Here is a 15,626-nt window from a genome sequence, read left to right on the forward strand (position 1 = left end):
CTAGCTCCTAACCCTAAAACTAACCCTAGCTCCTAACCCTAACCCTAGCTCCTAACCCTAACCTAACCCTAAACCCAACCCTAGCTCCTAACCCTAAACCTAACCCTAGCTCCTAACCCTAAACCTCACCCTAGCTCCTAACCCTAAACCTAACCCTAGCTCCTAAACCTAAACCTAACCCTAGCTCCTAACCCTAAAACTAACCCTAGCTCCTAACCCTAACCCTAGCTCCTAACCCTAAACCTAACCCTAAACCTAACCCTAGCTCCTAACCCTAAACCTAACCCTAGCTCCTAACCCTAAACCTAACCCTAGCTCCTAACCATAAACTAACCCTAGCTCCTAACCCTAAACCTAACTCTAGCTCCTAACCCTAAACCTAACCCTAGCTCCTAACCCTAAACCTAACCCTAGCTCCTAACCCTAAACCTAACCCTAGCTCCTAACACTAAACCTAACCCTAGCTCCTAACCCTAAACCTAACCCTAGCTCCTAACACTAAACCTAACCCTAGCTCCTAACCCTAAAACTAACCCTAGCTCCTAACACTAATCCTTAACGTAATTCTAACTGCAACACTAATTCTAACCTTAACCCTAAACCAACTGGGGACTAACAAAACATCCCCAGGTGGTCAAATTTATGTTTGTTTACTATTCTTGTGGGGACTTCTGGTCCTCACAAGAATAGTTAAACATGTCCACGCACGCACACATGCACACACACACACACGCACAAACGACGCACACACACACACACAGGCACACTCACAAACTTTCCCTCCACACACACATACAGTATATACACACTGATTATCATGTTGGCTCGAAATAACAAAAGAGAAAAGGGATGCCGCTCAACAAACACTCTGTCTGCTTTTGACTTATTCCCCCACTCTCCGCTCTCCATTTGGGTGCACCACTACAAATGTTCACTCGGAGTATGCCTAGGCCTGCATACAACTATGTCTCTTGAAGCCACTTCCTGCCGAAAGCACCATGCAGTGCCTTAGTAAAGTAAATCCATCCCTGTAATATTGTGTAGGAGAGAGGTAGAGCTGGGAGAATGAGGATGTTTGTGTCCCAAATGACACCCTATTCTCTATGGGTTCAGGTCAAAAGTAGTGCACTACATAGGGAAAAGGGGGCCATTTGGGAAGCACTCGATGAGTGAAAGATTGGGAGTTGTTTCATGCGATTCCAAATGAAGTGAGCTGAGGGTGATAACGTTTAATGGGACCTGCTCTTCTCTGTGATCTACCAGACCTGCTCATAGCTTTCCTGCTGATTTAAAGCACGACTGGAGTGTGCTGAAGCACCGCCACTTTCATCTCTTTTGCACTGTTCTGTTCTTCCGTGTGCTCGCAGCCAAATTAGCCCTTTTATTAAGATAGAGGATAGGCATATTCACTCAGATACACCATTTCATCTCACTTCTCATCCACAATATACTGTGGATACGTCCCAAATGCCACCATTTTCCCTATTAAGTGCACCATTTTTTTTACACAGCCATAGGGACATAACTCAATGCTCCCAGTGCAGGCAGATAGACAGAAAGACAGACAGGGGTGTAGAGGGTTAGAGAGATCATGGACGAGGCTGACAAGCTGCAGAACATGTTGTCTTCTCCTGACTCTCATTTCCTTCCCTTCTTCTTTGAACTTACTGCCTAATTTTGTAACAGGACACTTGTAGATGTTAGATCATGTATTTTGTCAACGGTTGTAAGCTAAGTAAGAATTGTCCTAATTCTGGTTAGCCAAGTCTGTTGTGACCTCTGGAGTAAGTGCTTATTAGACCTGGGTTTAAGTAGTATTTGTTTTCTATCAAATATTTTGAGCATTTGATTAAGCCTGCTTGGACTGCCAGACGGATAAACTATTCTATCGGTTCCACTTTACCAGACAATAGTAGCTCAATCAAGCGCAGCTAAATGATTAGAAAGAAAACCAATAAGAAGGTTTAGTAACTAGTATCCAGTACTGTGGCCCTATCTCACATCTCTCTCCCTCCTCTCCCTCAGGACTCCCTTGATTGCTGCCGGGGTGATAGGGGGCCTCTTCGTCGTGGTCATTGTGGCTCTGAGTGTAGCCGTGTCTGTCCGCAGGAAGAGCATCAAGAAGAAGAGAGCCCTGCGACGCTTCCTCGAGACAGAGGTATGGCGTGTGAACACATACACACACACACGGGACAAGGGGAAGGGCCTCCTGAGATGTGGCTCATAGAAAAAGCTTCCATTGGTCTCATCAAAATGCCTTGAGACACAGACCAAATTTAGAGACTCTCAATAAGACACAGACTGATTGGTTTGACGTTTCAGTTATAGAGTTCATTATTGGTCAAACATTTCCACAATGGATCTCATGTTACCAATCTCATTATTTATCTTATGTGTATATCTGTTGTATGGTTGTCACTGTTTTAAATTTTGTTTTTATTGTTGAACTCCGACTACGGAACCAATTTCCCAATTGGGACAATAAAGATATTTTATGATTGATTGATTGAAATAATAATTAAAGAAAACAGGAGTGAATTGGATCCTACATCCTAGTAGCCTTAGTGAAAAAGACGTCACTTACTGCTCTATGAAGAGCTGTAATAACAGCCTTGTGCTTAATGGTATGTGATGTAGTCTATGATGTGTTCTATGATGTGTGTAGGGCCACTGGTGGCTGGGGCCCGGGGCTATGAGAACACAGAGAGAGCTTAGGGAATAGACCGACAGAGAGGAGAGGAGGTAGAGAGCATCATCTCCAGCTCAAACAAATCACTTTCTCCTCTGAGGCCTTTCTCCCTCCTTTCTCCTTCCCTCCTTTCTCCCTCCTCTTCTTCCTTCCTCTCTCCCTCCTCTCCCTTCTCTCTCCCTCTCCTTTCCTTTGTTACGATATAGAACATGAGAACTTCTTTGAAAGGGATGTTCTACACAAAAATACCATCAACCCTGTACCCACTCACATGGAACTCACTCAAAGCAACACAAATACAATACCACATCACACGTGTTAAATTAACGAGCATCTTGTTGCTCTACTTCTATAGGCAGTGTTCCACTGTATTGTACCTAGTCCATAAATGTGAACAAAACTACCAATACTGTATAACCATTACTATACTCCTGCTTCCTGTTTACAAACAGAAGCTCAAACAGGAAGTACATGTGACGCGCTCCATAGTGAAATGGTGCACCGAAGCAGAGGCTATGCTGCAGGACGGCTTTGCTAGCACTGACTGGAATATGTTCCAGCATCGAAGAACTAACCACCTCCGTCACCGGCTTCATCAGAAAATGCAACGTTGACGTTGTCCCAACTGTGAAGGTATGCTGATTCCCCAAGCAAAAACCCTGGATTAACATTGAGGAATGCCCTAAGCTAAAGGACAGAGCTACCACAAACAGGACTATCGCAACAGACCCTGAGGCTATGGCGGAGGACGCAAACGCGCACAAGAAGCCCCACTATGACCTCCGAAGAGCCATCAAACAGGCAAAAGGACAATATAGGAACAAGGTGGAATCCTATTACACCGGCTCCGATGTTCGACCCGTGTGGCAGGAGCTACAGTCCATTAAGGATTACAAAGGATGCCTCTCTACTAGACGAACTCAACACTTCGACAAGTGCATGAGGGCCCCAGCCATCCCAGAGGAATAGGTGATCCCGTTCTCTGAGGCGGATGTGAATAAGGCTTTTAATCTAGTCAACACTCGCAAGGCCCCGGGGCAGGACGGTATTCCAGGGTACGTTCTCAGAGCATGCACAGCCCAGCCGGCAGGCATCTTCACTGTCATTTTCCACCTCTCCTTGTACCAGTCTGTAATCCCCACGTCTCAAGCTGACTCGCATCATTCCTGTTCCCAAGAACTCTGAGGCTACCTGCCATAATGACTACAGCACTACCGTCACTGTACCACTCAGATCTGTAACCATGAAGTGCTTTGAAAGGCTGGTCATGGCACACATCAATTCCATCATCCCAGACACCCTAGACCCACTCCAATTTCTATACTGCCCCAACATATCTACAGATGATGCAATCTCAATTGCACTCCACACTGCCCTCTCTCACCTGGACAAGAGACATACCTATGTGAGAATGCTGTTCAACAACATAGTTCCCTCTCATCACCAAGGTCGGGACCCTGGGACTGAACACTTCCCTCTGCAACTGGATCCTGGACTTCATGCCGGGCCAACCCTAGGTGGTGAGAGTATGTAACGAGACCTCCGACACGAGGACCTCTGACATGAGGATCACCTCAACACGGGGGCCCCCCAGTGGTGTATGCTTAGCCCCCCTCTGTACTCCCTGTTCACCCACCACTGTGTGGCCACGCATGACTCCAACTCCATCATCAAGATTGCTGACGACACCAAGGTGGTAGGCCTGATCACCAACAGCGATGAGGAAGTCAGAGACCTGGCAGTGTGGTGTCAGGACAACAACCTCTCCATCAACATCAACAAGACCAAGGAGTTGACCCAGGATAGTTGTGAAGAAGTCACGGCGAACCTATTCTCCCTCAGGAGGCTGAAGTAATTAGGCGTGGCCCCTCAGATCCTCAGGAATTTTTACAGCTGCACCATCGAGAGCATCACCATCTGGTATGGCAACCGCACTGCCCGCTACCGGAAGGCCATACAGAGGATGGTGTGGCCGGCCCAGCGCATCTCTAGGGGCAGCTCTCCAGGACGTACACAATATATACAAAAGTATGTGGACATCCCTACAAATTTGTGGATTTGGCTATTTCAGCCACACCCATTGCTGTATAAAATCAAGCACACATTCATGCAATCGCTCGTAAAATGTATGCCCTGCTAGAGTTGCCACGGTCAACTGTAAGTGCTGTTATTGTGAAGTGCAAACGTCTAGGAGCAACAACGGCCAAGCCGCGAAGTGGTAAGCCACACAAGCTCACAAAATGGGACCGCTAATGCTGAAGCGTGTAGCTCATAAATATTGTATGTCCTCGGTTGCAACACTCACTACCGAGTTCCAAACGGCCTCTGGAAGCACAAGAACTGTTCGGGAGCTTCATGTGCAGCCGTTCACAAGCCTGAGATCACCATGCGCAATGCCATGTGTCAGCTGGAGTAGTGTAAAGCTCGCTGCCATTGAACTCTGGAGCAGTGGAAACGTGTTCTCTGGAGTGATGAATCACGCTTCACCATCTGACAGTCTGGCGGACTAATCTGGGTTTGGTGGATGCCAGGATAACCCAATGAATAGTGCCTGTAAAACTGTCAAGTTTGGTGGAAGAGGATTATTGGTCTGGGCTGTTTTTCATGGTCCGGGCTAGACCCCTTACTTCCAGTGAAGGGAAATCTTAACGCTACAGGATACAATGGCATTCTAGACGATTCTGTGCTTACAACTTTGTGGCAACAGTTTGGGGAAGGCCCTTTCCTGTTTCAGCATGACAATGCCTTCGTGCATTAAAGCGAGGTCTATACAGAAATGGTTTGCGAGAAATATTGCCAAAGACTCCAGACACTCGCGACATGGACTGTTGTCCACACTCCCGTCTGGCAGGCGGTACCGGTGCATCAAGGCTCAGACCAACAGACTCCTGAACAGCTTCTATCCCCTGGCCGTAACACTGTTAAACGCTGCTGTCCCTCTTCCACAGACTATCCACACTGACTCTATGCACATCCAGAGGTCTCTACCCACTCAGACACACATACCTTCACTGTCACTCTTACTCACACGCACACACACATACTCGCATACACACACTTACATTCACCCTCACTTACACATTCGTTACTTACGCCACACGCTTACACACACACACCCTCACTTCTACGCTGCTGCTAAAATAATGATTGATTAGATGTATTACTACCATTATGCTGCTGTTCATTGATTATTGATTGCCATTACCATTAGTATTTATCTATTTATCCTGCTACTGGTCACTATTACAACATGTTTACATGTACAGTGGTAAATTGTCACCCTTCCACTTTTCTTGACTAATTCTCTATTTCTTGAAATTAATTGGTCTCAACATCGTGTTATTGGATTTTCATCATTGCAGAACAAATTTTATTTTTGGAAACTTAAGTTTACCATTTTAATTTAGAAAATACAGACAAATGGCATGGACAAAATTAGAACTTCATTGCACTGCCTTTGGCAAAGATAACTGCCAACAAATGCTTCTTGTAGCAATCAATGAGCTTGCTGCACCTTTCCACTGGCAATTTGGCCCCCTGTTCAGCAGCAAACCACTCTAGTTCTTGAGCCTCAGGAGGCTGAAGGAATTTGTCTTGGCTCCTAAGACCCTGACAAACCTCTACAGATGCACCATTGAGAGCATCCTGTAAGGGTGTATCACCACCTGGCACGGCAATTACACCGTCCGCAGCTGCAAGGCTCTCCTCCAGCGCGTGGTGCGGCCAGTTCACTCCGCTACCATCTAGAATGTACATAGTCATTAAACACTGGTCACTTTGAAAATGTTTATACACTATTTTACACACTTCATATGTACTGTATATACTGTATTCTAGTCAAGGATGATCCTATATAACTACTGCTGTACAAACCTTTTCTATTCATATACTGTCTATTTCACACCATTATTTCCAGTATATATTTATATTCTGGATTCTGATGTTGCTCATTCTGATATTTCTTCATTTCGTTATTTAATTTAATTTGTGTGTATTGTTTTTTTATTGGTAGGTATTACTGCACTGTTGGAGCTACAAACATAAGCATTTCGGTACACCTGTGATAAGATCTGCAAAATATGTGTAGACGCTATTACAATTTGATTTGATTTGACAAACACACACACTCCTCCATCCACACACAATCTCCTCCCTCCACAGAGTGGGGAGCAGATTGGAGACCTCAATTTCATCCTCCGTACAGACATCAATCTCAATGAATTACCCAGTCTGCCATACTGTAGAGCTCGACTTGACCAAACCAGGAAGCATTTTGTCTGAATTTGGGACTCTCTACCTCCTCGACTGATCACAATGAATGGATAGAATAGGTAAAGGATGGCTTGGTCCCAAATGGCCCCCTAATCCCTATGTAGCTCGCTACTTTTGACCAGGTACCATATCTGGTTGTAAATGGCTAGGATATGATCCACTGCCAAGCAGAGTTGGGGTCAATTCCATGTAATTAGACATTTCAATTCAGTTCCTGAATTGGATAAATTATGTTGAATTCAATTCAAATTTATTAATCTTCAAGTTATTAATATTGAATTGGTAATTGGTAATTGAATTCTTGGAATTTACCCACCATTGGAATTGAGATTAATTGAATTATCTTTGAATTCAAAGATTGACCTGAAATTTGAATTGAATTAAATAACATTTACAGAGAGAGAGAATGTAATTAGAGTTGAATTTGTGGAATGAATCCCAACCCTGCTGCTAAGTCTACATAGCTGCATATACAAGTATTCATCACCACTGCATGTGAAATAGATTAGTTCTAAGAGTTACTGTGAAATAACATGAATAACATGTATAGAGATCCTATTATTAAGTTTCAGTATACTGATAGTCATGACTTCATATTTGAGTCACGAACAGTACTGTGGCTAATACCTACTGTGAGAGGGAGGCCTGAAAACTGTCCTGGGCTAGCGCTAGCTCACTGTAAACAGACAGACAGACAGACAGACGTTCAGTCTCCCATGTAGGAGAGGAGCGGGTGATCTGTGTTAACAGACATCAGGGACAGGTTCCATTAAAGCTCTCAGTATCACATAGGGCGGTGTAAGAGCCTGAATGTGCTGGTCTCCTGCCATGTCCTTCTACCCTATACTTACAGTGCCATGAAGTGATGGTGCACTGGGCTTTTTACTAGTTATTTCAGTAATGACAAGATTGCGCCTTTTTCCGTAATACCTTACATCACTGCTCTCTCACTCTCTCCATCCATTCCTCTCCACTGTGCTGTCTTGATTAGCTGCACACACATACAGTACTGTTCACTTCTTTATTATTACGGAACTCACCATATTCAATAGAAATTGGCTCAATGCAAAACTCAGTGGCAAGTCAGTCAATTGAAACAATAACAAAGTGTAAACCCAGCCTATGTTTAGTTAAACAGCTGAGGGATGGCCCTGGAGAAATGGAACCACGCTCACATTCATAAACAGAGGTACGGATGCAAGAGCTGACCATCCATGACATCAAAATGATAGTTTTAGACATATTTCACATTTACATTGTTTACAAACATTGGAGTAAAACAAGCTTATATTTTGGATTATGATGGGATGCGACAGTTGATCTAAGCTCATGAGGCAATTCTAAATTATATTATTCAATAATCATTGTGTGTATATAATTCATCTATAAGTCAAGAAATGGCGCACCTAAGGATTTTAGTTTTAAATAATAACAAGTAATAACAAACAAGAAATGACTCCTCGAAGAGACTAAATAAATGGACACCCTAGTATTCTTCCTCAGGTTTCAGCACCACAGATTAGAGTGGGTTGGTGGACAGCTCCCTCAGCACCTCATCTAAGGGTGTTTTCACCTAAAGTCCCATTTAAAAGAGCCAATCTCAGTCCTCTTCAAGTGAACTCTGGGGTAAAAAAAAGAGAAGCAAAATAGCTCCGTTCTCTTTGTATTCACACTGCCCTTGCCTTTGAATGAGGACTGAAATCCATCTCTGAACTTTTGACATCTCACTTCACCTATGTTGTGGTCCAAGTCCTCTTTGCATTCACATCGCTATGTTTAGAAAGGAACCAAGATCTTTTTCCAACATTCACTCAGTGCACTCTGGGTTTTTACAAAGTGCAGGACAAGCCATTCCATCAGAAGGTGCTATCGGACAGCTAGATATTGTACGTACTTACATTTGGAAGCTAATAGATTGCATTTAAATAATTGTAATCAGAAGATAATATTAACATGTAAATATTATGAGTAACATAATAAATAGCAGAAGAATAACAGCAGATTGAATAATGGTGTAATTGAAAATGTAGGTACTGCCCCTTTAAGAGCTCAAATGTATTTTGTACCCTATGTTGTGATTCTCACCAAATATGTTGTCTTCTCACGCTATTCAAACCCCACTATCGAGTAAACACTTTATGAAACTCTCTTAGCCTATAGATCACATATCGCAAACAAATAATCTTGAACTAAGAACTCCATACATATTTTGGAATTTCTGTGCATCCTTGACAATCGCTGATCAATATGCAAAACAGCACACGTTTATTTCTGAGAACCTGCACATCACCATCTTCCCACTTTTGTGGACCCAATGTGGGGGGTTGTGGCAGGGGAAACAGTGTTGCAGTAGTCTAGCGTGTGGTGCAGGAATAATGACAAGCGAGCCTGGGGAGCTTTGTGTTCACATTGCCCTAAATAAAGGGAACCAGGCCGTGGAATTCAAGCGAACCGAACTCCGAACACCTCTAGAAGTGGTCTCAGTTCGGTTTGCTTCAGAGGCTCTTTTGAGGGTTCTGAATTCCTTTGGAGTGTTCACACTGCACAAAAACATTCAAAACAATTGGCTGAAATCGACCAAGTGTGAAAATACCCTAACAGACAGCTCCCTACAGTCTTGGGCGAAGGTGAGGTTGCTGGCTGTGTGTGGCCCTCTGGCTCATCACAACCGTCTGATTAAAAAACAATAGCTGTTCTTTATTTAAATGGTTTTTTGAATCAGCCTTACATGAGAGGACAGAGAAGAGAGAATGGGAAGGAGAGGGAGAGGGGGAAGAAAGAGGGAAGGAGAGGGGGAAGAGGAAGAAGAGGGGGAGGAAAGAGATAATGACAGATAAGGAAGAGGCAGGGAAGATGAGAGAGGAAGGAGAGGGGGAGGAAAACAGATGGAAAGGGGAAGGAGAGGGGGAAGAGGAAGAAGAGGGGGAGGAAAGAGATAATGACAGATAAGGAAGGGGCAGGGAAGATGGGAGAGGAAGGAGAGAGGGAAAGAGAGGGGGAGAAAAACAGACGGAATGGGAAAGGGGGAAGAAGAAGGAGAGGGGGAAGAGGAAGAAGAGGGGGAGGGAGAGGGGGACTAAAAATATATGGAAGGACATCCATCCCATCTTCTTTGCACCTTCCATGTCCATTCTATATCTCTTTCCTCCCTCCCCCTCTTCTTCCTCTTCCCCCTATCCTTCTTTTCTCTCTACCCCTTCTCTTTCTCACTCTCTTTCCCCTCCCCCTCTTTCCTCTTCTCTGTCCTCTCATGCAAGCCTGATTCAGAACTCCATTTAAATAAAGAACAGCTATGTTTTTTTAATTAGAGTGTTGTGATGAGCCAGAGGACAGAGCCGAAGCAGAGAGGAGAGCTGATTTACTTCTTCTCCCTTTCTCTATCTCTCTCCCTCCCTCACATTCTCTCTCTTTTTCTTCCATCTCTCGCTGTCTCTCTTTCTCTCTCTCTCTGCTCCTTCCCCCTCTCTCTCTCGCTCTCTCTTTCTCTCTCTCCACTCTGTTTTCTTTCTCTTTCTTTCTCCCTCTTCCTCTCTCTCAACTCCTTTCCTCTCTTTTTCTCTCTTTCGCTCGCTTCCCCTCTCTATATATCCCCTCCCTCACTTATCTTTCTCTCACCTTTCTTTCCCTCACTTTCCACCTCTCTTCCTCCCTATCCCTCTCTCCCTTCCGGTGGTTTCATTGTTCTCCACTTGAAAGATAATGAAACTACACGAGCCTATACTCCTCTTCAACTGTTGCTATTATCCACCCTCTCGTTCTCTCCATCTCTCCCAGTTCTCCATCTCTCCCAATTCTCCATCTCTTTCCCACTCTCTTCCCCTCTTGTTTTATACACTGCTCAAAAAAATAAAGGGAACACTTAAACAACACAATGTAACTCCAAGTCAATCACACTTCTGTGAAATCAAACTGTCCACTTAGGAAGCAACACTGATTGACAATAAATTTCACATGCTGTTGTGCAAATGGAATAGACAACAGGTGGAAATTATAGGCATTTAGCAAGACACCCCCAATAAAGGAGTGGTTCTGCAGGTGGGGACCACAGACCACTTCTCAGTTCCTATGCTTCCTGGCTGATGTTTTGGTCACTTTTGAATGCTGGCGGTGCTTTCACTCTAGTGGTAGCATGAGACGGAGTCTACAACCCACACAAGTGGCTCTGGTAGTGCAGCTCATCCAGGATGGCACATCAATGCGAGATGTGGCAAGAAGGTTTGCTGTGTCTGTCAGCGTAGTGTCCAGAGCATGGAGGCGCTACACAATGCCACGTCGCACCACAGACTGTCCAGGAGTCCGCCACCTCATCAGGAGCATGCCCAGGCGTTGTAGGGAGGTCATACAGGCACGTGGAGGCCACACACACTACTGAGCCTCATTTTGACTTGTTTTAAGGACATTACATCAAAGTTGGATCAGCCTGTAGTGTGGTTTTCCACTTTAATTTTGAGTGTGACTCCAAATCTAGACCTCCATGGGTTGATAAATTTGATTTCCATTGATAATTTGTGTGTGATTTTGTTGTCAGCACATTCAACTATGTAAAGAAAAACGTTTTTAATAAGAATATTTCATTCATTCAGATCTAGGATGTGTTATTTTAGTGTTCCCTTTATTTTTTTGAGCAGTGTAGTTGTCACTTTTGCCTCTCTGGTAAGTCTCTTTGAAAGTTTCTCTTGGAAAGATGAAAGAGTGCCATACCATGGGAGATGTGACTGGTTGGTTTCTTAATAGCTTGCTAGATTGATTGGTTGATTGACGGGTAACGGAGTGAGGGTCTGTTTATTGCAGTCATTGACTGTTTATTTGACTGATGAGTTGATTGATTGTTTCTCCCTATAGCTGGTGGAGCCCCTGACACCTAGTGGTACAGCCCCTAACCAGGCCCAGCTCCGCATCCTCAAAGAGACTGAACTCAAGAGGGTCAAGATACTGGGCTCGGGGGCCTTCGGCACCGTCTACAAGGTATCAACTTATCACATGCACTCCCACAGCTACAACCACTTTTTTTGCAAGTTAGAAATGAGGAGGTGTTTCAAGGTGGAGGTTGGGAGAGAGAGAATGATAGGGAGTCTTGGGAGATGGGGAGTTGATGACAGGGAATAAGAATGGAAGGATAGAGGGAGGGAGATGGGGAGGGAGGGAGGAATGGAAGCAGACAGAGGAGAGTTGCCATAGACACGTAATAAGGATCACATGCAAATCCAGGTCAGGTCTGCTGTGACTCAAGCAGGAGAGAGGATAAGAGCAGAGAGATAGCCCTGAACTATGGTATTTCTCACAGTGTAAGAGGTCTGAACTACTGTGTGTCTCACAGTGTAAGAGGTCTGAGCTACTGTATGTCTCACAGTATAAGAGGTCTGAACTAGTGTATGTCTCACAGTGTAAGAGGTCTGAACTAGTGTATGTCTCACAGTGTAAGAGGTCTGAACTACTGTATGTCTCAGAGTGTAAGAGGTCTGAACTACTGTATGTCTCACAGTGTAAGAGGTCTGAACTACTGTATGTCTCACAGTGTAAGAGGTCTGAACTACTGTATGTCTCACAGTGTAAGAGGTCTGAACTACTGTATGTCTCACAGTGTAAGAGGTCTGAGCTAGTGTATGTCTCACAGTGTAAGAGGTCTGAACTAGTGTATGTCTCACAGTGTAAGAGGTCTGAACTACTGTATGTCTCACAGTGTAAGAGGTCTGAGCTACTGTATTTCTCACAGTGTAAGAGGTCTGAGCTACTGTATTTCTCACAGTGTAAGAGGTCTGAACTAGTGTGTGTCTCACAGTATAAGAGGTCTGAGCTACTGTATGTCTCACAGTGTAAGAGGTCTGAACTACTGTATGTCTCACAGTGTAAGAGGTCTGAGCTAGTGTATGTCTCACAGTGTAAGATGTCTGAACTAGTGTATGTCTCACAGTGTAAGAGGTCTGAACTACTGTATGTGTCACAGTGTAAGAGGTCTGAACTACTGTATGTCTCAGTGTAAGAGGTCTGAACTACTGTATGTCTCACAGTGTAAGAGGTCTGAACTACTGTATGTCTCACAGTGTAAGAGGTCTGAGCTACTGTATGTCTCACAGTGTAAGAGGTCTGAACTAGTGTATGTGTCACAGTATAAGAGGTCTGAGCTACTGTATGTCTCACAGTGTAAGAGGTCTGAGCTACTGTATGTCTCACAGTGTAAGAGGTCTGAGCTACTGTATGTCTCACAGTGTAAGAGGTCTGAACTAGTGTGTGTCTCACAGTGTAAGAGGTCTGAACTAGTGTGTGTCTCACAGTGTAAGAGGCCTGGACTAGTGTATGTCTGTAAACCAGTGTCTGACTTTGTGACTCGGCAGCTGTGTAGTCTTACCTCCCCTATTCCCACTTCCCTTTTTTACAAATGTTTCTTGTTCCCTTCATGTAACTCACCTCTCCTGCCCTCCACCTCTCCTCTCCCTCTCCTTCTCTCCTCTCCTATCATCCCATCTAACTTACTCCCCATCTCTCCACCCTCCTCTCCCCCTCTCTCCTCCTCTCCCCCCTCAGGGTATCTGGGTGCCGGAGGGTGAGACAGTGAAGATCCCGGTCGCCATCAAGATCCTGAACGAGGCAACAGGACCCAAGGCTAACGTGGAGTTCATGGATGTGAGTGTTTTACTGGCTCCGTAGAGACCCCATACACTACACCACCACCGCCACACACCACAGGCTCACAGCGCCTATGGCTGACGACAGTACGATCCCCAGTCATTCATAAAACATTCAGCACTCTTTTATTTCAAAAGGAAAAATGGATGTCAAGAATCTAATGATGTTATCTACTACATCTGTGATGCAACCTCAGTGAAATCCCTCCTAGCAACCCATTTCCACTGTGTTTTTAATCTCTTTCTATTACAACGTGGTTATATTTCTACTTTTATCAATCTTGCTTTGATGTGTGTAGACACGCGCGTGCATGTACGTTGTGTGTCTGTGTGGGTGTGGGTGGGTGGATGTGTGTGGGTGGGTGTGACACGTAGCACGTGTCTTAGAAGGCGATCTTAGTGATGGCCCCCAGGAGGAGCCAGAGGCAGGCTGGGTATTTCCCGCAGTGCATCATCAGCTGAGTGCCATGCTAATGAGCTTTCCCTTCCCTCACTTCCTCCCTCCTATCTCTCTCCTCCTCTCATTATCCTCTTTTCTCCCCTCCTCTCTTCCCCTCTCCAAGAGAGGAATCAATGGGGCTCAGCAGACCTGGTTTCAAATACTATTTGAAATAAAAAATGAATTGCTTCACCCTGCCTGGAGTGGATTATTATATTGGTTCAATGGCATCAGACAGCCTAAATTAAGCACAGTATTTGAAATTATTTTAAATATTTTGAACCCAGGTCCAGTGCTCTCTGCTGCCTTGGCTGGTGGGATAGCTGCCTGTCAACTGGAGGACAGCATGAGGGAGGAGGGGGGATGAAGGGGGAGGAGGACCTTCAGATGTCTTTGACTAAACAGGAGGGGTCAATGTGGAGTGGTAGGGGAGGAGAGACTCAGCCTGTGTTCCAAATGGCATCTTATTCACTATCACAGGAGGCTGCTGAGGACAGGATGGCTCATCATAATGGCTGGAATGGAGCGAATGGAATGGCATCAACCATATGGAAACTGTGTTTGATGTATTTGAAAGCATTCCACTCATTCCGCTCCAGCCAATACCACGAGCCCATCCTCCCCAATTAAGGTGCCACCAGCCTCCTGTGTTCCCTAAATTGTTCCCTGCCCTATGGGTCCTGGTAAAAGGTAGTGCACTATAAAGGAAATAGGGTGCCATTTGGGACGCAAACTCACACGGCTGGAGAGACAGGTATCAGACTGAGAAGACTTGAAGGAGCTGCCTCCCTCCTCTTTCATCCCTCCTCTTTCCTCTCTCCTCTGTCCTCCATCTTCTGTCCTCCCTTCTCTTTCCTCTCTCCTCTGTCCTCCCTCCTCTGTCCTCCCTCCTCTGTCCTCCCTCCTCTTTCCTTACTCCTCTGTCCTTCCTCCTCTGTCCACCCTCCTCTGTCCTCCCTCCTCTTTCCTTCCTCCTCTGTCCTTCCTCCTCTGTCCTCCCTCCTCTTTCCTCCCTCCTCTTTCCTCCCTCCTCTGTCCTCTCTCCTGCCTCCTCTTTCCTCCCTCCTCTTTTCTCCCTCCTCTGTCCTCTCTCCTCTGTCCTCTTTCCTCCCTCCTCTGTCCTCCATCTGCTCTCCACCCTCCTCCCTCTGCACTTCTCCCTCCGTTCTCCTCCCTCCGATCTCCTCCCTCAGCTCTCCTCCCTCCGATCTCCTCCCTCAGCTCTCCTCCCTCCCTGCCATGGAGGATTTAGGAAGAGGAGGCAGCACAGCTTCTTCATTTAAACAGCAATCAAAACGCAGTGGCACGTGTCTTCAGATTGGACGTGGAGACACACACGCACACACAGACACACGGACACACACAACACACACGCACACACAAACACACAAACACACACGCACACACAACACACGCACACACAACACACATGCACACACACAACACACACACGGACCCACACAGACGTAGAGATGGCCCCTGGCGATGTTTGACCAATGAGCAGCAGCCCTGTTTACTCCTGTAGCTAGCAGCATAGCAGGAGGATGAATACTCATTAATTAAGAAGACTGTCAACACCATGGTAGTCTAGGCCACTGTTTGT

The 15,626-nt window shown here is 45.3% G+C and overlaps 1 protein-coding gene across 2 annotated transcripts in view; it reads left to right on the forward strand.

The window, feature by feature from the left end:
• Positions 1-15,626, forward strand: part of erbb4b (erb-b2 receptor tyrosine kinase 4b) — a 518,904-nt gene that overhangs the window by 437,606 nt on the left and 65,672 nt on the right. For both annotated transcript variants that reach the window (XM_031797546.1, XM_031797551.1), the window contains exons 17-19: positions 2,026-2,158; positions 11,804-11,926; positions 13,484-13,582. In XM_031797546.1, coding sequence (XP_031653406.1) covers positions 2,026-2,158; positions 11,804-11,926; positions 13,484-13,582 — 355 coding nt within the window. The remainder of the gene's footprint in view (positions 1-2,025; positions 2,159-11,803; positions 11,927-13,483; positions 13,583-15,626) is intronic.

This window comes from Oncorhynchus kisutch, linkage group LG2 (genome assembly GCF_002021735.2).
Source record: "Oncorhynchus kisutch isolate 150728-3 linkage group LG2, Okis_V2, whole genome shotgun sequence".
Taxonomy (NCBI): Eukaryota; Metazoa; Chordata; class Actinopteri; order Salmoniformes; family Salmonidae; genus Oncorhynchus; species Oncorhynchus kisutch.